The following is a 22475-nucleotide window of genomic DNA, read 5'->3' as shown; positions in this document are numbered from 1 at the left end:
AAAACAACAGTGGCAACTGTGATTTCTGTGATACACAAGAAAATATCAAACATTTTATCTTCGAATGTGACTTGAAAAAGCCAATCTGGAGTAAAATTTCTCAACTAATAGATAGATATAACATGGAAAATGATTGTTATAGGCTTTATTATTTTCAACAACAAATACACTCTTATTTTGGATAATACATTGTCATTCTTGGCGTGCAAGATTTACAAATACAAAATGAAATGTAGAATTGTTAAAGACCAGGTTACATATGAAGGAGTGTGTCACTTTTTAAAAAGCGCGCTGATGCAATTGTATTTTACTATTAAAAAGACAAAATGTATAAATTCAGATTTTAAAATTCTTGAACTGTTGTCACAAAACTTATAATAATATGTATATTAATTGCATCAATTTTATATGTACTAGAGGGTGAGCTGGCCCTCTGCATGTACATCCATGTGGCGGGACAAATTGGACTGTGAAGGTGAACTGTAAAAGGAAGTCCTGCCGCATGATATTACTGTCAACTATTCTGTTTGTAAAATTTATGTATATTCTACTATAACCATATATTGGTTTTATTAACATGATGTCACTGCTGCATATTTTTGAAGCAGCTAATTATCGTCTATTGAATTGTATAATCATGATGTCATTGTTACCAACTATATTATAATAGAGCTACTTTTTACTAAAAACATACACTATATTATATAAGTTTATGCTTGATATATTTACTTAACAAAATTACTCTTGACTTACCTATTATACATGTATAAATTTTGTTACCGATCCAGGGAGCCCCTGGCACCCCGGGTGAGGTATAGGATGAGGGCCTTTGCGGAGGTGATGCCTCAAATATGAAACTATGTATGTATTTGAAATAAAATCTTTTACTCTAATAAAAAAAAAAGTATTTTCGAATTTACTGAAGGTAATCCTTTTCATTTTTTTATGATGAATAAAGGTAACTTTTAAAATCATTTATTCGCAAATATAAAAAGAATTTTAGAGACAGATCGAAATGTTTAAACCATTTTGTAGTATAAAATATTATTTTAAATAGGAGTATCCTGGCGTATTGTATTTTCGACCTACTAAGACACTTTTAGGAATTTAAATAAAACTACATAGAAAACGCAAATAATTCACAGAGTTCAAGTCTAAACCAAATGTTGTCAATTGAACAGTATCGGTCAAATTATACCATTTTGTTCTATTTCTTTGAAACACCCCCACATCCAAAGAGTCGATTTCTGATCCTCCAAAATCAAGCGTCTTGTGTTTTCGACCTATATAATATTTAGACGCGAAGTCGGTATCAGAGACGTAAAATCTGGAATAATTTATATATTTTTTTAAAAAGTGCGTATTATGATATGAAATAAATCAAGCAAAAAATATGGCATGGTTTCAAATATTATTTATTCATCATTATTTAATATCATTTCTGTTTTACATTTGTTTTACAGACATGAAGATTTTTTTTTTTACTCTTCATCTTGCAGACATGGAAGTCCGTGACACGGACAATAAAATACACTGTGTCGTCTTAAAACATTTACATCACAACAAAATCGTAAATGTGTCCAGTGATTGCAGTTTTCATACATACATTCACCCCATTTTACAAAAACTAGGGAAACGCAATTCCTTAATGCATCTGGAAATCGTTTATTACAGACGCAACAAGGGATTTCGTCCCCATCCGATTCATCACTCTCGGCGGACAAATCATGATCAGAAATTGTTTTCTGTAAACCTGATGGGCCAGGTTCTTGTGATAAATTCACAAAATTGGTTTTACGTGCCTTCTTATTTTTGCTTACCTTTCTTGAACTGTCAGTGGATTTCGTTTCAGTACTTTTTCTTTTCTTACTACAAACCTCATTGTTTTTTGAAGCTCCTGATTTCTTACAATGCTCAACAATTTCATTCATGATTTCACTCTCAGTAACAGCTTTACCAGAGGTGATGCTTGATAAATATTTTCTATTTTGGGTTGATTGCTTTTTCTCAATTTTCAAATTCTGCTCACATTTATCAAAGAAACGTGTAGTATTATTCTCCATGTCCGTCTGTGCCCTGTCAGAGTTCACGTCAATTTCAGGGCCACAATCTTTGTCCGTACCTTTGTCTTGTCGACCAATCTCATCATCTAATGGTATTGAATCATGGTCATTGTCAGTCGGTGCGTCAGAATTAAACAAGGTTGATGGAAGTAAAGTGACGGCAGACACACAATTTTGATCAAAAGGATAAATTCCTGCTTTAGCAAAAGAATTTTGCAAGTTGTTTGGAGACAGTGCCTTGACATAAGCATCTGATGCAAGCTTTCCGATATTATATCGGTTGATGGGTTCTCTGTGTTCACGAATATATTCATGACACGCATTGTTCAGAATGTTGTTAAGAGGCCCAAAACAACCTACATCTAACGGCTGCAGAATATGACTGCAAAGCGCAGGTAACACTAAAATGATGATATTGTGGGCCTTTGCCCATTCAATAATGAGACTTATGACCATCATACATAAGTAAAACAGGTTGGTTATTTGTTAAGCCTTGCACGTACTTCATAAAATGCTCACTCAAATACTTCTGAAATATGTTAGTGTTGGACCAACCAGAAGCACTCACAGTACCCGCGGTCCCCTCAGAACAGTTTTGAAGAGGATCGGGATTCATGCGAGCGCCCAGGAAAATAAGATATGGGGGAATTTGTGTACCAAGTGCATTGCCCGCACCAATGATTGTTAGAGTTGGGGAATTTTCTGACACTATACCAGGGGGTTTAGATTGTTTTGAACTGACGACATTTGGTGGTTTATGTTGGAAATTAATTCCTTTTTCATCTACATTATATATACAATACGGCTTGTCTTGAAGGTTGTACTTTGAAATGATTTTTTCAAGTTCTTGAAAATATTTATCTATGTTTTCTTGAGATGCCGACTTGGCACGGGTCATGGCTAGCCCCCTGGCTTTTATGGTCTTCAGCTCTGGCCATCTTGACAAAAAGGAGTAAAACCAATTCAGCGTAAATGGCTTGTCTTTCTCTCTGAGGCCAAGATGTATAGCCAGTGATGTTGCTAAATCTACAACTTCAGACCGTGTATATCTGTGGAAAAAGCAACGAACTTCAAAACAAATTTGATTCCTAGATCCGCCCACCTTAGATCGATACAAACGGATCGTAAGTAGACGGACCCTAATTTAAATTTTTTAAAAATATTGATTAATATATTCCACGCGGATTAAAATAATATATATCACACCACACATTTTATTTTGTTAGAATTACCCATAGCCGTAGTTGGCCATTAATTTTATATGTTCAACCAATCGTGCCTCCTGGTCAATATCTAGAGTAGGTGCTGGACCAGATTTTACAGCATCGGCGCTGATGGTACCAGACACCCTGTCTAAAAGAGTTGTTTTTGGAACTCCATATACTTTTGCTGCCTTATACACAGTCATGTTTTTGTTTAGAACCTTGTGAAGAGCATTTTGTAGAGAAGTGGGGGAATATTGCCTATATTCTCCCCTCACTTGATGGACCTCCTGTAAATTTCAAGCATTAAATTTCAGAGCATTTTCTTAAATTTTATAAAATATATCTAAGAAAAGGGTAATTTTGACAGAGTGAAATAAAATGATTGATCCGCTCCAATCTATCTGAAATCCTTGCATCCTGATGACATCTATGTATATTTCAATAGGAATAAAGATTATTTATTTTACATGTAAAATTATAAAATTAGAACTATAATTAATCAATTGAAAAATAAGCATTAGAGAAAAGTGGAATTTTCCGACATCGGACCAACAAAACAAAAGACCTACCTCTGATAACTTTACTTTGAACATTTTACTACACGTGTGTTGTGTTTACATTTGGTGCTAAGTATAGCAGCCGAAAATGACGTCATGGCGCGCGCGCTGTATACAGGAAGTAAGTTTATAAACATAGATCGAAAACACAAGACGGTCGAAAACAAGATACGAGACGATAAATACTTTTTCTCAATTCAAACTTCGGGGAAAAAGCTAAATGAAATCCATAGTACATAATTTGCCTTCCGAAAAAGCATTAATATTGATGTATCAATACTGTAGAAGTACTTTTTTCCCCGTGGTATTAATTTACGCTATGTACACGGTAACAAATTTTCCGCGGAAATTCGTCCAAGCGTATTTAAGGGACTCCGACTCTCAGCCAGGAAGGACAACTCTTTAATTTATAATTTAATTCAAAAAGTCTTTAAATAAATCTTGAAAATTAAAATATTTTCATGCAACAATTTTCATTATCTGCCTCTCAATGTGCTTCAAGGATCTTTGCAAAGCTCCATAAATTACTTCTAATTTCATATCATGTTAATAAACATTGGTATCTAAAAATACTTTTTTCGGGATAAAAATTTCTACTTTTAATTAGACCTTTCTGAGAAGTTCAATGAACCTTGAAGCACATTGATATGTATATAATGAGGGTCGGAGTCCCTTAATATAAATGTAAGGCATATAGTGACTGCTTAAGAAGTCCGCGTAATTTTCTACCCGCGGATTAAACAGAACTTAAGATTCCGCGGAATTATGACCCCGTGGAAAAAAGTACGTCTACAGTATTTAAGTTATGAAAATATTGGAAAACTAGTATTGCCATGAATTCGAAACATGAATAACGCAATTAACATAATTCATGTTCATGTAGTTATAAAATAATCATAAAAGACATCAACTACAGAATAATTTTTGAGATATAGGAAATTATATAAGCAACCATCGTCGCAAACCACGGCCTAAATGTACAATCCTCTCCCATTCTGGCCGTGGTTGAACGAGGAGAGAATTCTTCGTAGCTCATTAAAATATTGACCAATGCGAGTAAAGCATAGTCGGAAGGTGAACTTTCTCGCGACCTTTCAGTATCCAATCGCAGTAAAGGAAATATTTCTTGTATACTGTTGACATCAGTTGTTGATTTCAATTGCGATCGAAACAAAACTTGCCACTGACTGAATATGAGGTCAAAAAAGAGAGGCGTAAATATTTAAGGAATAACTGTCTTATTTTAAGAATTCATGAAGTGATCAATGGATTGGCTTGTGTGATAATTTGCATAAACGCCAAAGGCGTTTATGCTTAAAATTATCACACAAGCCAATCCATTGATCATCTTCATGAATTCGAAAAATCTGACAGTTATTCCTTATATTTACATGCTTTGATTCCGCCAATCCACGGGCTCCAAGCCTGCTTCTCTCTAGGTGTTGTCCCGCCCTGCACGTGGTTTTTTTTTTTGGAACCGCGCCAAATCATTCATGAGGAAATAAATTGCATTTACAATTGGTAATTTTATCTCGGACAAAGACATTGGAAATGTAAATATTCACTATTACGACACTTTTTGTGATCAAGCAGCCACGGGTAGGAGAGCTATATGCGGACTCCGGACCGTGGCTTGAGACGATGATAAACAACATGTATATATAATAACTGCAAGAAAAGTATTCCATATTAAAGTATACTATCACAGTGATCTAAAGCAGGCACTTACTTTAGGTCTATGTCTATCACGGCATTCAGTTGAAGATACATTTACCCCAATGGTTCGTGGCGTTCATAATAAAGGATTTCTTATTTCCAGCAAATTCAACAGGCCTGTCGGAGGATCGTACATGTCCAATGTAGACGCGTACGACGACTGGTCCCACGTTTGAAATAAAAAAAAAAAATTCTGTTTTGCTGATCTTATGCTTAGAGTATAATCTAATGATGATATCATATTTTTGTACAAATTCAGGAAAACAAGAATATATTATTTCGGTGCCCCTCCAGCATGTAATACTGTGTATTTCATTAATATATGAACTAAAGGCAACATCAAGTCCAAGAAACATTTAAAAGCAAAAAATGGTTTCATACGTAGAGATGTAGGGATTTTAATTTTTAATTTCTTTTTTAATCAACTCGGAAAGAGTTTAAAACCTTAAGAGATCTCAGAAAAACATTAATTTAGTATCTGTACACAATACCTTTCTTTTTTATATAAATTTTATAGCAATGAATCTAATACATGTATCTTGTTTTGCATAGTTAGTTTTGGGTTTCAAGTTAGTGTGGAGGGGAGTACAACTACTGCCGCCATAGAGGATAGAAATGCAACAATGATTCTTAACTGTACATGCAAGGAGGAAGCAGGTGAAGTACTTCTCGATGGTCATGCTATCTTATGGAGAACTAGCTAGGTTGAAAATTTAGTGGGTTTTACAAAACCAGGAGGTCCAGACCCTGTTTATTATCCAGATGGAGAGTATCTTCGAGACAAATCTGAGCTCCTAAAGCCAACTGCTAATTCAACAAATGCTTTGATTATTATTAACAAAGTGGCATGTGACGATGAGAAGCCGTCACTGCAATGCTGCATTTTATACAACCAAAATGGCGTAAAAACCGCAGTTTCTAGAGAAATATCGTTGTCACTTCAAAGTAAGACTTTAACATTTGTTTAATATGCACGATAAAAGGGCACTTTTTGTATATAATTTATATATGTATGCCATACATATTAAAATTTAGATTTTTTTACAAAACCTGGTCCAACCACTGTATCAAGTGATAGAGCATTTCAAGCTGCTAATCAATGATTCGATCTTCTGTAGAATCATCCAAACGACCTTCCGATATTCCATTGATATCAGCCTCAGAATTAAAAGAAAACCAGAATGTGGACTTGTGTCTTGTGTTGCTGATGTAGGGTAACCTCCTGGAGTTGTGAAATGGGGACGATTCCGTACCGATAACAAGTTTGTTCCCATCAAAAAATCTGATCCAATACCCGATGAGGCCAGGAATTGTGAATTTATTGCCAGGGTGAACACAACATACAAGGTCACAAGGGATGATAATGGAGCCTTCTTTCGATGCACTTCACATAACAACATAACTAAGAATGAAGATCCTGAAGACACATTACAGTATAGAGATACCATAAAAATAAATGTTCTGTGTAAGTAAAATCTATACGTCAGTGTTCGAATATGGGTACAATAATACTTTACATACTATGGTAAATTTATTTAACATTTCGCAGATCTTTCAAAGGACACAATTAAATTTTAAGTTTTCACAAGGCTAATATTTTGAGATTTCATCCTTGAAAAGACGTTAATGGTAATCTAACAACCAAGCTATATGATAAACGTGATGGCTTTAACTTTTCTATCGTCAACTTCCATTTCTTACAGTGAAATAACAATATACCTTCATCACCTGCATACGGAGTGTATATATCTCAGTTGATTCGATACGCAAGAGCATGCTTTACGTATGAAAAATTCTAAAACGAGTAAATTATTGACAAGCAAGTTGATGATACAAGAATATAACCTGTCTCGTTTAAAGTTATCATTAAGTTCTATGCCAATATGGTCGATAAATAACCTTGTCAGCAAATACAATTTATCACTGAAACAACCGTTTTTCATACTAATTGTTAGTCCATTATGTATACACTGAATTGACGACGGATTTTCCCATTATTTCCCGATCATGACAATTTAAGGAGCACACGGCGGGTGTGACCGGTCGGCAGATGATGCTCACTCCTCTTTGACACTTTATCCCACCTCTGATATTTCGAAGGTCCGTGTTTGCTCTGCTTCTATTTTGTATTGTTTAATGAATTTTCATATTGAATACAAATTGTTATAACCATATCCTTCTTGAAAGGGGCTGAGATGCTAATGCATATTGAAAATAATATGCATAAATGTCTTAACAAAGCTGTAAGTTTTGTAAGCGATTGGAGATGTTTAGGAATGAAGGGAAGAAAACGAACAATTTAATGAATCCCAAAACATGTAGCTTTAGTTTATTATTGACGTTTACTGAAATTGTAGAGGGACCGAGTTTAACAAAACAAAATACATTATAAGCACGTGACATCAAAAAATCAATTTATCATAAAAATGTAATGTTTCTAAACGTTTCTTAGATGAAGCTAAAATCGTCAACATCATTAGAGTCCCTGAGTTGAATGTTTAACCAGTATCAACTCCAAGTCTCACCATGATCTGTATAGCTGATGGAAACCCTAAACCAACTGATGACGACTACACGTGGGCCTTTCAATCTTTCCATCCTAACACAACTGAGGAAAAGCATTCTGACGGGAAATTCCTTATTCTGCAAAATCTTAGGGAAACAGACTCTGGAACATATACATGTTTCGTCTCAAATTCATTAAATTCTAACAATTCTTGGAGCGTTACAATCATAGTAAATGGAACAGATCCAGAACCATGACCTGTTTCAGAATGTGATTCCAGTCCATGTGGGGCTCTGGAGAATTGTGCTCATCTGGGACAAGAGTACAAATGTGAAATTAATGTACTGGGTGTTGTTGCCGGAAACTGCACAATCTCTCCAACGAAGTTACCCGAAATGGAAAAAAAAGAGTATAATACAATTTTATGTTTATACTATTTCATTATAAATGTCTATTTTATAGTTTTGAACGCACGCTGATTTGCTGTGATTTTCATCTTTTTAAAATCGTGGGCATTCTTGGATTTTTGGGGTCATTATAGGACCGGAGTAATATACTCGTTATAAAGTCAAACATTATTATAGATTTTCAATATGAAGATTTACATATTGATATAACTTTAAGCATTAATTTTCAAAATGTTAACAAAAAAGAAACATTTTTGTCACGGATTTACACTTTGTTTGAAGAAGTATAAACTTCTTACAAGAATTATTATAGTATTTATCATTTGCTTTTAAATTTGCAAACAGAAAAATGTAACTAAGTCAGCCTGTATTAACCTTTATAAATCTTACTTTGATAGTTTTCATTCAAGGAGAGTGGATTCGACAATGGAGCAGGATTGCTATGTGTACGTATTCTAATAATATCCCTTTTTAGTCCTACTAATCTTTACTTATGTGTTGTAATTGTTTGGGTTTTTCTTTTTACAGCAATGGTGATGTCATTAAATACCAAACAGAAAGGGAAGGCTACCTTACTCTTCATAATACAAGTGTTCAAGGACATGGGACGGAAAATAATATTTACGATCAAATCCAATTTTCGTAAAGTTTTGATCAGAAATTAACCTACATATACTTTTATTTTTCAAATACTAATATTTCAGACTTTCATCTCTCATGTTTTTGTAATTAAAACTTATTTAAGACCAAATAGTTTTCTGAATAATTAAACATTTTTTCATAGTTTGAATTAAATATAACCCTTAGTACGTAAAATTGTTTTCCTCATAATATTTCTTTTTTAATTAAGATTTGTTAATCAAGCTTCATTGTATAGCATTTAGAACTAGTATACTATTTTTTTTTAAATCCAAGAACGAATAAACAATCAATCAGTAAAATTAGAATTGCCTTGTTTCTTCTTTTCATTAAATGGATTGTTGTTCTTAAAGTTTGTAATTTGAAAAGAATATCACTTGATAATAAAATCTTCGGATATCTATCTCCTATCTTCAGGTTAGATATTTTATTCTACAAGTTAGAGTTATAGTAAAACCCAAATACCATTGACTAATCGAAAGGATAAGAGAAGCTGTGTTAAGTAGGTTGAGCCTCTCTTTAAATGAATTTGAGTGGACACGAGGGTTGATCAAAAGTTTGCGAACTACCTTTATATATGCAAAACTAAAATTCAGATTTCAAATTTTGCACATATAGATGAAGTCAAACACGTTTCTATAAATAGCAAACTTAACGTTTTTTTTTTTCACATGATTGTGACTTCACAATATTAAAATGACGTCAATATGTACATGTAGATCACTTGTGTCGTACTCGAGCAATGAACGGGTGTAAAGTTAATGTATATTTTAAAATTTACTTTTCAGAAGTATTAAATAACTTGTACAAGATTTTTAAAGATAAAAGACTTGCCATAAATTCCATCATTAGATGGAGGATTGATTGTTTTATGTGGGATATGGTTAAAATTATATTTGTTCGATTACCCAGTGGAAGAAAACGGGGGAAAAGATGTGTCTTTGTCCTTACTTGTGCAACCTCTTATGAAAGATTGCCAAGTTACAGATAGAAACTTATTTGAATATCTGAACAATAATATGATGACTAAAACCCTAAAAATCGTTTACTTTTCAACATTACAGATGTGATAAAAAGATGACCCCAATACTTTATCCACATTGGATGAACGAAGCTCCAGTCGTGCAAGAAGCGGGATATAATCCATGGTCACCATGCCCATTCTGGGAAAGAATATCCTTATCCACCTCACTCCCTTGCCGAGATTTGGCCATTTCTGACAAATAAAACGTTACTGTTACGAAAAATAACTTGCATAGTAAAAATATTACACTTGGAAACTCTTTTAGACTCTGTCAAAAGAACGTTATGGTGGCATACGTGTATTAAAATCGGAGATGATTTCTTTAAAAAGATGAACTCTGAAACTTAATTTTATTTCATTTAACGTAGTAATACAATAAGCTCGAAAATGTTTAAATTAACCCCCCCCCCCCTGTAAGTCAAAGTTAATTGGCAGTGAAAGCATTTTGTGTATTTGAGTCTCTACTTCGATATCCCTGACGCATAGGTATGTGGTAAAGTGTAAATATTTAAAAAAGAGTATATAGTTTTATTATTTTAGTATTTTGAGTTTATTTGACATGCGTATAAGTATTATTGTCTATTTAATATTTTTGATATTATTATTTCCAGGAATTTATTTCATTTAACTTATTTATATTTCAGCAGTTTATTATTTATTTTTGATATATTATACTTAGAACCTTTAGAATTATTTAGAAATTAATTAAGAATTATTAGATATAAGTTTCCCTTATAATTACTTTAGCTATAAACTTTTAGAGGTCAGTGACCTATGAAGTGACCCGACAATGAGATTTCAATGGTCGAGATTTTGGAGGGAAATCTCTTTGTGGGCAGTGAGTTATTTTTGGGTAGAACTGGTCATACCAGTTGTGTATTTTTGGTGATTCCCCGAGTTTACTATTTTGGGTGTTCAGTTGTTTACAACATCTTTATTGAGGGTGAAATTCCAAGATTTCAGGTCTGTTCTTTATATTATTTTGTATGATTGTGATTTTGATTTTGTGTGAAAGTGAATGAAAAAGGTGTTAGAATGGTGAATGAAAGTTTGAGAGTTTGCGTACTTGTGTAAATGAGAAACATAAATATTTTATCTGACATTTCACTCTAATTCAGTTTTGAAATTGTATATATGTAGGACTGAGTGAAATGAATAAATAAGTGTAAAGTTGTAAAATTAGTTTTATAAATAACTTGTATAATTGTAATGTTATTTATCGTAAAATTAGGAATTTTAGCTTTTATTTCATATAATTTAAATAATCCTTTCCAATTAAAAGCATAGGTTTTTTTTCATTAAATTAATCAGTTATCGTTTTTAAAGATTTTTATATCAGCTAAGGGAGGTTACTCATTTTTATGCATTCTTTATAGGACTGAAACAGCTACATGTATTAGCTACTAGTATGTATTTAATGTCAGTTAATGATTATGATAAATTATTATGATTTTCTTTTTTCTAAATTACTAAATTGTCAAAGAAATTATTTTTATGATGAATTGATCTGTGATAAAGAAGTGGTAATTATTTTTATATACATTTAATACAAAGAGAATTTGAACTATAAAGTATGAATTTATAATGATAACAAATACTATTTTGCAGTTGAATGTATATTTTTTTATCTTGTCTAATAATTGTTATTGCTATTACAGGGTCTACTTATACTTGTACTACTAATAAAATCAACTAAACCAGAAACGATGTTGTCATTACAAGAACCCTATTACAGGTATCTCAGAGTTTTAATTCTACCTAGATCGAACTTCTATGAATGACTCTTGTCCTTTACCAAACTGAGTGCAGATTAGAGATTCTTTCAGCCAGTTGGAATAAAGTTTAGAATTTTTAAGTTGTCAAAATACTTTAGACCTTGTGATGAACTACTAATAATTTTCTAAAACTCAATGACATTGTTATTTCTGATAGAACATCATTTACACCATGTAGTTCAACATAGCATAGCGAATAAAGTGATGTTTAATAATTAGTATGACATCATGGCAACAATCATTGCTCTAGATAGGGAATTGGGAATGCCAAAAACAATCAACAGCAGGTTAAAAAAAGGACTTTAACAATTCACCAACTTTAAAACAAAGAATTATCAATATATAGGACCATGACGGGTGTGGCGAGTCACCGGGGGATGTTTACTCCTCCTAGCCACCTGATCAGACCTTTGGTGTTCACGATTCATTTTGTTTACTGGGTTTATATGATCGATGTCTGTTCGTGATCTTACATTTTATATGTAGATCTTTAAAAGTTTTTTGGTCTTATTTGGTCTTACAAAATTAATATTTAATATCTAATTTAAGGATCCCTTTCGTTATTTTAGAATCAGGAAGATATTAACAAAAAAAATTAGATAAGGTGGATTCGTTCAGTTGGTTATGACATATTTATTTAATAACTGTTATAAAACTGGAAAACCAATATAAATCGGGGTTTAAAAAGTTATAACTTTAAATCTAAGTAGTGAACATAAAATTTGTTATTTAAGTAAATAAATGTATATACTACAGATTCAACATTCTTCAGAAATTAAAAATTCAAAGTAGCAATTCCCAAACAGTTTTTGAAATAACCGTGCGCATGACCGCCCGAGACGCACAAATCTTGCCGCGGGCTTACAAATTTGCACGTATCGACACCCGGCTGGACTTGTTCAAAGTTTTCATTAATTAAAATTTATTAATTTGATTAATCGCTCCCAAGTCAACTGATGCTATTGGTAGCAAAATGTTACAAGGAAAAATAAAAATTCGTCAGACAAAAGATTCGAGATCATTTTTTTTTATAATCTGACCCCCGTTCACATTATTTAAAAAAAATTATAAAAGACAATTATTTTCTCGGGCTAGTAAATTTTTAGCGGGGCTGATAACCATCAATATTTCTTAACTTGCCCCCTTAAGCTTTTCATTTGAAAAATAGTCAATAGTGTTTTTGTTTAGACATTAGCCTGAGTTATTTATGCATAAATCACCTGATCTAGACTAAATATGACATCCATAGAGGCAACGAGACATAGAAAAAATTATGCTCCTTCCAATCTCTTCTGTACCTTTCATGCTTCTTCATATATGACTTAATGTATTATGAGCAGCAGAACTTCTTCCACTCGACTGTATATCATACATTAATTAATATGAGAGAATATTCATTTGATGGAAAGGAGAGATACTATCATTCCAATAACAACAGCGTGTCACTTTGCTTAAGTTGATTACCATATTATTATCATTTTACAAACAGCGTGACAGTTTGCTTGATGGGGCGTGCTAAAATTTTGTGTGCTGGTTATCATTTTGCTCATCGCTTGGATCAATGAAATCAATACTAATTTGCATATGAAACTCGGAATACAACAATAGCCTGATAATACTTTAGTACTGACCAATCACACTGAATGATTGTTTACCAGTACAGCATTTGTAGGCAGCAGCAACACGTGGTCAGTCAAAGCCCGTTTTCTGTCCTCAAAAAAGCATGTATTATATTGTGATTTGACCGGACGGGTTTTTGAATACGTATAAGAAAATTTAAAGAATGGAATTAGTAAGGTTACTCTACTTCTGTTGTACTATATATGTACGTTGCTCTATCAATATTATCATTATAGGAAGTAAAACTTGCTTTGTCCGTTCACGTGTTATTGTTGTTATTCAGTGCGATTGGTCAGTATTGTCAGTGGTATTGCTGTGTTCTGTGTTTCATATGCAAAGTATTATTGATTCCATTGTAATCAAACATCCAATCGATGAGTAAAATGATAATCAGGCATACGAAATTTTAGCACGCCCTATCAAGCAAACTGTCACGTTGTTAGTAAAACGATAATACTTATCGATTGGATGTTTGATTTCAATGAAAGCAATACTACTTTTGCATATGAAATACAGAACCCAGCAATACCACTTACAATACTGACCAATCGTATCTTATGATTGTTCACGAGAATGTAGTAAACGATAATCGCATGTGGATAGGCAAGGCAAGTTTTTTATCCTTATAATGATGTAATTGATCGCTATATACAATATAATATATATATATATATTATAATAGTTTCAAAGTATAACCTTACTTATTTCATGCTTTACGTATCAATATTAACTCCATTCAGTCAAATCACAAGAAATAATGAAATATGGCACGCGCTTTTTGCTGAACAGTAAATGGGCTTTGACTGACCACGTGTTGTCGGTGACTACAAATGCCGCGCTGGAAAACAATCATTCAATACGATTGGTCAGTGTTGTCGGGGTATTGTTGGATTCTGTTTTTTATATGCAAAGTAGTATTGATTTCATTCAAATCAAACATCCAATCGATGAATGATATGGTAATCAATTTGTGAAATTGTTACCACGGTCGATCAAGCAAAGTGACACGCTGTTATTGGAATGATAGTACTCATCATAATGTAATCCCCAGCTAGTGTTCAAATTCAAGTACAAAATCAAATGTTTTTCCCCAAAATAAACTGAATTTATGTAGTTTTTGATGTTATTGTTATACAAGTTAGCCTCTTCAAAACACCAAACTCTGTCCTCATAAATTAGAAAATAAAATAAAATTTTGTTTTTGTCTGATAAAATTAAGCAATTGCAGGCAAAGTTATTATTTTTATTGCAGGCTTACATTTTTCTAATAAAGATTTAACTTACATGTCCCCTGGTTGTATTAAAATCAACAAAAATTCAAAAAGGAAGATGAAATCACACACATTTTTTAATCCTCACCTTCTAAACTGAATATGCACTCTTTCCAACCCCTTTACTGAAGAGTTCCAAGGGAGATAACTAGAATTTTATGTTTTTACATGTTTTCAAAATGTTATAATTCACATTCTAGAAGAGTGTGGGCCTTCTTAAAAAATCACCTGCACGTACAGACTCTTTTCAATGGATTTTTTTACTGTTTCAGTACAATTGGGTATATATTGAATTTTTTTTTAATTAACTATGCATGAAATCCAAATATAAATGTGATTAAGTATTTATTTTGATGTACACATGTATATGTATACACATGTACATGTATCTCAATGTAAATATGATAGTTTTTGAAAAATTTGTCACTACCATGAATCACTTATTTTCATTTTTGCATGGTTCTTATAAATAGCTGTATTGAAAGTTGTGGGAATGATATTCCATTTTGGATAATTTTTTTTTTCAACTGATGCTTAAAGAACTCGATCGTAATATCTGGACATGATACATGTACTGATGTAGATATGCTAAAAAAATGAACATTTAAGACTTTTTTATTAAGACAAAATATATTTTTATTATATTACAAGATTTCTCACACAATATCGTTATAAGAAAGAAAGTCATGATTTCTCAATGTTTTTGTTGGATCCGGATTGGCCTAAAATGTACTTTTATAATCATCACCTTCTTTCTGTAAGACCAATAAAATTTAAAGGGGAAGTTTGTCGTGCAAGTGAAAAGGTAATTATGGTTCTTGAATCGATTTGAAATCACATGATTTCGCGAACAGTGTATAAAAAGGAGAGTATACATGCATGAATTTAAATAAATGAGCTATTTGCTGCAGAATTGATATAAAAATGGATTTTATCTTGATTCTGTTCAGTTTTTTCTGCCTTGTTGAAGGTATTTTTTCCGTTATTATCCCCCTTCTTGGAACATTTTCCAATCAAGTTTATATTAAGTAATTTAATTTGCTTTATTCATATAATATGCTGTTTTTCTTTAAACTGAAATTGTGAATGATTTTTGTACAAGACAGATTTTTAAAAGTCTTTTCAGTGATTTTTTTTTCAAATCTTAACAAACACCATTTTAAAAAAAATATTTCACACCATGGCATCTCAAATATTTGCAAATTTCATATAAAAATTGTCGAAGCAACAGATTTAAAAAAAACTTTGCACAGTAACATATCCTATAAAATACGGATATCATGATAAAGATATTAAATTTTGATAGAAAGCGTTGGACTTAAAATCAGTGTGGAAGGGAGTAAAACTGTTGCTGACATGGAGGATATAAATGCAACACTAGTACTAAACTGCTCATTCACAGAAGAAAGTGAAGAATCCATTGAGCCTGGTTTTGCAATTAAGTGGAAATCAGGAAACGGTGACAATATTGCTGGATTTTCAAAGCCAGGTGGTGACAATCCTAAATATTATTCACCCGGAGAGTATCTTCGTAATAGATCCGAACTTATAAATCCCACTGAAAATTCATCGAGCGCTTTGATATTTATCAATGAAATAGTATGTGATGATGAAAAACCGTCATACAAATGTACCGTTAGATTTGATCATGCACTTAATGGCGATGATGAAGAACCCTCCTCAGAAATATCCATTTCCTTACGAAGTAAGCCTCTTTTTCAACTTTATCAATACGTCTAATTAATTAACGTTTTCTTCTTTTACTAGTAATTTTACATCATGTTTTCTTTTTGCCAAGTCAAGGCGTGATAGAATATTCAAAACTTTTGATATGAAATTCAATTTTCACAGAGTCAGCCAGAAGACCTTTAGATATTCAATTGATTTCAAACTCAGAACTAAAAGAAAACCAAGATCTGCAATTAAATTGTGTAGCTGATGTAGGAAAACCACCTGGAATTGCAAAATGGTGGAAAATCCCCACTGAAAACAACTTTATTTTGATAAAAGAGTCTGATCAAATGTTTGATGAAGCCGGAAACTGTGAATTTTTAACCAATGTTAATATCACATACAAGGTAACAAGAGAAGATAATGGGGCGTTCTTTCGGTGCACCTCGCATAGCAACAAAAGCAAAGATGAAGGTCCAGAGGACACTTTACTGTATAGAGATACGATAAAAATAAATGTTCTATGTAAGTAACGAATATATAAAGAACAATGCATGATAATTTGTTTTTCAAGTAGATATGCACACTGAAATTTACGAACTAATTGTAAGATCAAATAAGATCCATTTTTCTCTCACTTTCCTGAAGAAGTTAGTTCAGCAAGTTTTATTTATAGATATTATCAATGAGTCCCATAGTTATATTTCAATATTCTGAAATTGTCAAATTTACTTAAAATAATTTAACAAAGGAGGAATTCTTTATTTCACTAAAAATTGATCAATTCTTATAAAATAAACGTTAAGGATGATTTATTTTCATGTAAGACAGAAAAGGTGAATGGATGAAGGCTAACTGAAATTTTTTAATTTTACGTATTAATTGACCAATGTAAGAAAAATTTGAAACTCTTTAACCAGTTGTTTAGCCGACAGAGATTGTCTAAATTTTAACCAGTACATGTAGTTTAGCCTAGAGAGATTGTCTTAATTTAAGTTTTATTTATAGATTGAAATAGAAACACAGAAATTTTAAACAAATATATTTTTCTGCCAGATTATATCTAATGTTACGTCAATGTATTTTATGATCATGAGAAAAATCCCGGCTTATTAAATTATCAATGATCTCTTTAGATGAAGCTATAGTTCGCAGCATCATTCGAGTTCCTGAATTGGATGTTTACCCAATATCCACTTCAAAGCTCAACATAACATGTGTAGCTGATGGAAACCCTGCACCAACTGACGATGATTGTAACTGGATCTCTCAAGCTGCAAACTCCAACACAACGGAGAAAATTACTTCTAATGGAAAGTTTCTTATTCTGCAAAATCTTCAAGAATCTGACTCAGGAACTTACACCTGTTCTGTCTCAAATTCTTTGAATTCAACTCATTCTTCAAATATTACAATTATTGTTAATGGAACGATTCCAGAACCACTGCCTGTTTTACATTGTCGTTCGAATCCATGTGGTGTTCTTGAAAATTGTGTAGATCTTGGACAAGTGTACAGCTGTGAAACCAATGCTCTTTCTGTCGTTGGCGTTCTTTTCCTTATCCTAACAATAGCATCCCTTGCTGTATCGTTTGGACTCGCATACTACATACGGAAACTTCATAAAATTTCGAAAATTGGTGTGCAAAATGGATCTTTCAGGTATCTCTTCTTGATTTCTTTATAAGACAAAACGGACATGTACACTGTCAACAAACCAGTAAAACATAGATATCATACTTGCTTAGTTAATCAATAATATTGAAAAAACCCTCATTTGTATGTAAATACCATTTATTTTGACCTATATTAATGTAAGTCATAAATACGCTAATAAGAGTTTAAGTATTGATTTTACCTTAGACCAATATTTGTTTAGAAAATTCCATTCGTCGAGAGTTCTACTTCTAGGAAATTTTTATCATGAACTTCAATGTGTTTAATTTATTTTAATTTTCATTTTTAAATATATATTTTTTACAGCAATGGTAAAGCTACGGCATACCCAACGATAGAAAATAAGAGCGACGTGAAAACATGTAATACAACTGTTTCCCAGGAAGAAACCAACGATGCAATTTATGCTCAAATCAACAACTCAGAAAGTTCACAACCATGTTCACAACCATAAATATGCCTGTTTCTTGAATGATGTAATTACATACCTTTGATTTTTCTTTACTGTAAACAGTTCATGGGTACGATGAACTGCTAAGATTAATTTTTTTTAAAATTATATTTAAATCTCACATATTTCGAAATGTACATATGATTATATTCATCATTTTTTCAAGATCCATTTTTAAGTGTTGAAGACAGCTGTGCTTATTGAGTGGGTATATTTTAATTTTAGTGAAACAAAAAGCCAAGAATAAATTTTTTGAACTATTGTTTTCTTTCAGTCATTGCTCATTTTTAGCTGTCCTTATATATATATATATATATATATATATATATATATATATATATATATATATATATATATATATATATATATATATATATATATATATATATATATATATATAATATATTTTTATTTAATTCAGAAAATGAATATTATTTTTCTTTTAAAATGACACCCATTAAAGAGTTTCAAAAAGGTCTAATATTAAACCTTAGGTCTTTTTATCTGTTTTGACCTTGCATATAATGTTTTCAAAAATGCTTCACAATTGCATATATATAGAGCATATGCATGTATTAAACATTGTATATATACATTTATTAACATATTATATTTATTTATCGGAAAGCCCATCATTGTTTGATGATGTATAGAAAACCTTTTTTAAACAATTATTCAAAGTGTTCATATACTAGAAGGAAAATAAACTTTGATGTCGATCACCGATATTTTTTCAAACGTTTTTTCCAATAATTTAATCTTACAATTGACTTTAGATTATTCTTTAATCAGCAAGTAACCAAGTCTCACTTGATTGTACTGGATAATACATGAGTTTATGAACGGTATACCTCAAAAGTTAAAATCACTTTTCTTCCCTCGCACATCTTTCGCTGTCTTGATTTGCCTCTGTATGGCATTCACCAGTGCATTTATCTTTCTCATACGAATATTATTCAACCATTTCGACGATGTTTATATAACACATCCCGGTAGCTGCTCCTGTCCTACTGTCTTGTTAGTCCAATAAATGTTCAATTGGAGAAAAAGATGAACTTAACGAAAGACAGTACTAGAGTTGGTCAATGTGATTAACAGAAAGTCTTGAAAAACTTTGGCTACATTGGGTCAAAGGAATCGATGTAGACATACAACGCTTGTGCGCATGAGTATAAAAGAACACTGGCGTAAAGCTGTCGAGCTTAAAAACCAAAATGCAGAATTGGTCTCATCCAGACAATGGAGGAATGTAATGATAATCATTGTCTGGTGTTATGATGGCAATTTCAGTGGTATATTCCAATGCAGGTAATAAGATGTCAATAACGTATGGGATGCAGGATAAATAGCCGAAACTTGACGTGATGTTGTTACGCGCCAACGTCATCGTCAAGGTTGAATATACCTTCAAGTTCCTCTCTCAATTTTCTATAAACTGACAGTAGCCTGATTTTGCCTTTGCTTGACTTATGTTATGCGCAACAGGCATACCCCATGGAACTTCTGTCGGTCGTACCACGATAAAAAAAGCTTCAAAATGTCTGTAAGTACCAAGAACAATGTACATACTCTTGGTACATCAATTGGTATTACAAAATGTCTTGAAAAACTTTTCATCATTAATACGCTCTTATTTATGGTTTTCTACCTTTTTCCTAACATGACGTCATACATTTCATGGTTGAGTAATTCTGAACACCGATTTAAGTGCACAGAATATAAAATACTCCTCCGACCTATCTTCATATGTGAACATGTATACTTTTTGACCAGACCCTAAATCATTTGGGCATACTACCCTGCGTTTCTTCCTTTCAATATATGATAATATACCATAATTCCATGTACCTTTGAGTTCAAGGTTTTGAGGACACTTTTTCAAAATAAAATCTAAATTTTTTTTCTATCTACGAGCGCATCACTGGATTTTGAAATGTTAAAAAATACACCATAGACTTTGCCACTTTTGCAGAAACTAAGCTGTTATGTCATGCAGTGAAAGAGTTTTTAGTCTGGGTCCATGCGATATAAAATAAGGCAACCGAACTTAAAGAATATTTTTCTGTAAAACAAAGTGGTGGTTTATTATATAATTTTTAACCCATTATCTTAAAAAGTCAAGATGCATAATAAATCTTATCTTGTTTTAGGTAGTTAAACTTTAAGTTTTTTTTTACGATTCGCGGTTAAATATTTGATAAAACATACAGGAGAGAGAAAAATGAGAAGTGCAATTGGGCAGGTGGTTAGAACTGTTTATGAAATCGAAAGATTGGTACTTGTTTTCTTGAAATTGCATACTAAAACAATCGGGAAGAGATTTTGCTGGCGCCATCAAAGCAATGAAATTTGGAGATAACAACAATAATTTAGTTCAAATGTCTGTTGCAGAAATACAAATCAAGAGCAGAGAAAACACGGACGTCTTAAACATAAGCGGTGGGATCTTGTGTCATCCCCTGTCGAACGTTTACACCCACCGTGTGATCCTTAACCAGATCGGGCAACAGAAAAATATGTAGACAACATGACCAGACAGTTTATAGGAAGAGGCAGCATTCGACTTAATTGTATATTGTTCTGCTGAAAAGGTCATTAATCATAGAACTTGAAATGCTGACTTCAAACAAGGTTGTTGATAATCTTGTTTCATCAACTTGTTTCTCAAAAGCTTGTTTCGTTTTAGAAATTTCTCTTTCGTAGGACATGCTATTGCGTATTAAATCAACAAGCAAACAAAAATTCTATTTGCAGATGATAAGAAAATACTGTTAATCACTCTTAATTCGCTATAGTTTTATTTTTGCAAAATTACGCCAGACAATGTGCTGGCGAAAATATCATCCTCACGTAAATTAGTTTTCCTCAAGGCTATTCAAAGCACTTACCACGATTCGAGGAAACTTTATCTAGCTAATGAAAAGTAGATATCTATCTCGCGAAATGAAGGTGTCGCGAAAAAGTTGTGATCTACAGTATTGTTAGGGAAGTTAGCAACAGAACAGTAGCATCATTTATAAAAATTTAGTACTGTAGAAAAATGTCATTTGTTTAGGGAATTTATATAAATACATGCACGTGTTTACATTTAATTTACAAGTGCTATTTTCCCTATATTTTTAATCAAATAGAAAAAAAATAAATATATAATGTGCTAATTTAAAGTCGACTTTAAAGTTCATGCAAATCCAATGAACACATGCTATACTTTCAATAAAAGAAATTTATATTAAGGCTAAATAATTTGTTCTTGACAGTTATATTAAGGATACATCACAAATGATGATGATGATGATGTGCGAAATTTGATTCAAATACAAAAAAAAGAAGAAGAACAGCAACAATGCAAAATATCGCTATGAAAAATCCTCGATTTATTCTGACAACAACCAGTGGAAGATTACTGTTTCATTTTCAAGTAACTCTCTAATATAAATATAATTATATTCCATGATTTTTAATGTTAGTTATACAAACTGGCATTTCCTTTCTAAAATCTAAATAGTTCTTATATTTAAGAAAAATACTTTGAATACCACACCTCTGATGCTTTGGAGGCCCGTGTTTGCTCCGCTCCTATTTTGTATTGTTTAATAGACTTTTGAGTTAAATACTGTTTGTTACCTCCATATATTTTATGTATCAAACATATATGCCTTCATATATAACTTTATCATGCCTACTTCAGAATTATTGAATCAAGACTATTTTTTGTCCTTTCTTAAAAGAAATGTCTGGACAGTGGTACTACGGCCCGTATAAAATACCTTGTTGACTAACCCTGAAAAGTTTTAAAATATTGACTAGAACGACTTTTGCGATTGACTATCGATTAAAATGATATATTATTCATAAGGAAACTAAGAGAATCCTGAGGTGCACACCTTACTTGC

At 32.2% G+C, this 22475-nt stretch overlaps 2 protein-coding genes across 2 annotated transcripts; one reads left to right on the top strand and one right to left on the bottom strand.

The window, feature by feature from the left end:
* Positions 1-1063: 1063 nt before the first annotated feature.
* Positions 1064-4000, bottom strand: LOC134277310 (uncharacterized). The gene is made up of 2 exons (XM_062759629.1): positions 3296-4000; positions 1064-3112 (listed from the first exon to the last, which is right to left on the bottom strand). Exons 1-2 carry the CDS (start codon positions 3469-3471, stop codon positions 2497-2499), a joined length of 792 nt encoding a protein of 263 aa, XP_062615613.1. The 5' UTR covers positions 3472-4000; the 3' UTR covers positions 1064-2496.
* A 12139-nt stretch (positions 4001-16139) lies between these two features.
* LOC134277312 (cell adhesion molecule 3-like) lies at positions 16140-18585 on the top strand. The gene is made up of 4 exons (XM_062759631.1): positions 16140-16488; positions 16635-16979; positions 17591-18116; positions 18438-18585. The coding sequence occupies exons 1-4, from the start codon at positions 16140-16142 to the stop codon at positions 18583-18585; spliced, it is 1368 nt and encodes a 455-aa protein (XP_062615615.1).
* Positions 18586-22475: the final 3890 nt, after the last annotated feature.

This window comes from Saccostrea cucullata, unplaced genomic scaffold, assembly GCF_032062105.1.
Source record: "Saccostrea cucullata isolate Sc308-1 unplaced genomic scaffold, CSIRO_AGI_Scuc_v1 ctg200, whole genome shotgun sequence".
Classification (NCBI taxonomy): Eukaryota; Metazoa; Mollusca; class Bivalvia; order Ostreida; family Ostreidae; genus Saccostrea; species Saccostrea cuccullata.
Note: the sequence above shows the minus strand (reverse complement) of the source record. Positions and strands in the feature narration are given on the sequence as shown.

Excerpts from the sequence above, each read along its gene's own strand:
- LOC134277312 (XM_062759631.1), top strand. The coding sequence starts at position 16,140 with ATGGAGGATATAAATGCAACACTAGTACTAAACTGCTCATTCACAGAA. Across the intron at positions 16,980-17,590 it reads GATAAAAATAAATGTTCTAT|ATGAAGCTATAGTTCGCAGC; the intron begins GTAAGTAACGAA and ends TGATCTCTTTAG. Across the intron at positions 18,117-18,437 it reads GTGCAAAATGGATCTTTCAG|CAATGGTAAAGCTACGGCAT; the intron begins GTATCTCTTCTT and ends TATTTTTTACAG.
- LOC134277310 (XM_062759629.1), bottom strand. The coding sequence starts at position 3,471 with ATGACTGTGTATAAGGCAGCAAAAGTATATGGAGTTCCAAAAACAACT. Across the intron at positions 3,113-3,295 it reads ATGGCCAACTACGGCTATGG|ATATACACGGTCTGAAGTTG; the intron begins GTAATTCTAACA and ends CTTTTTCCACAG.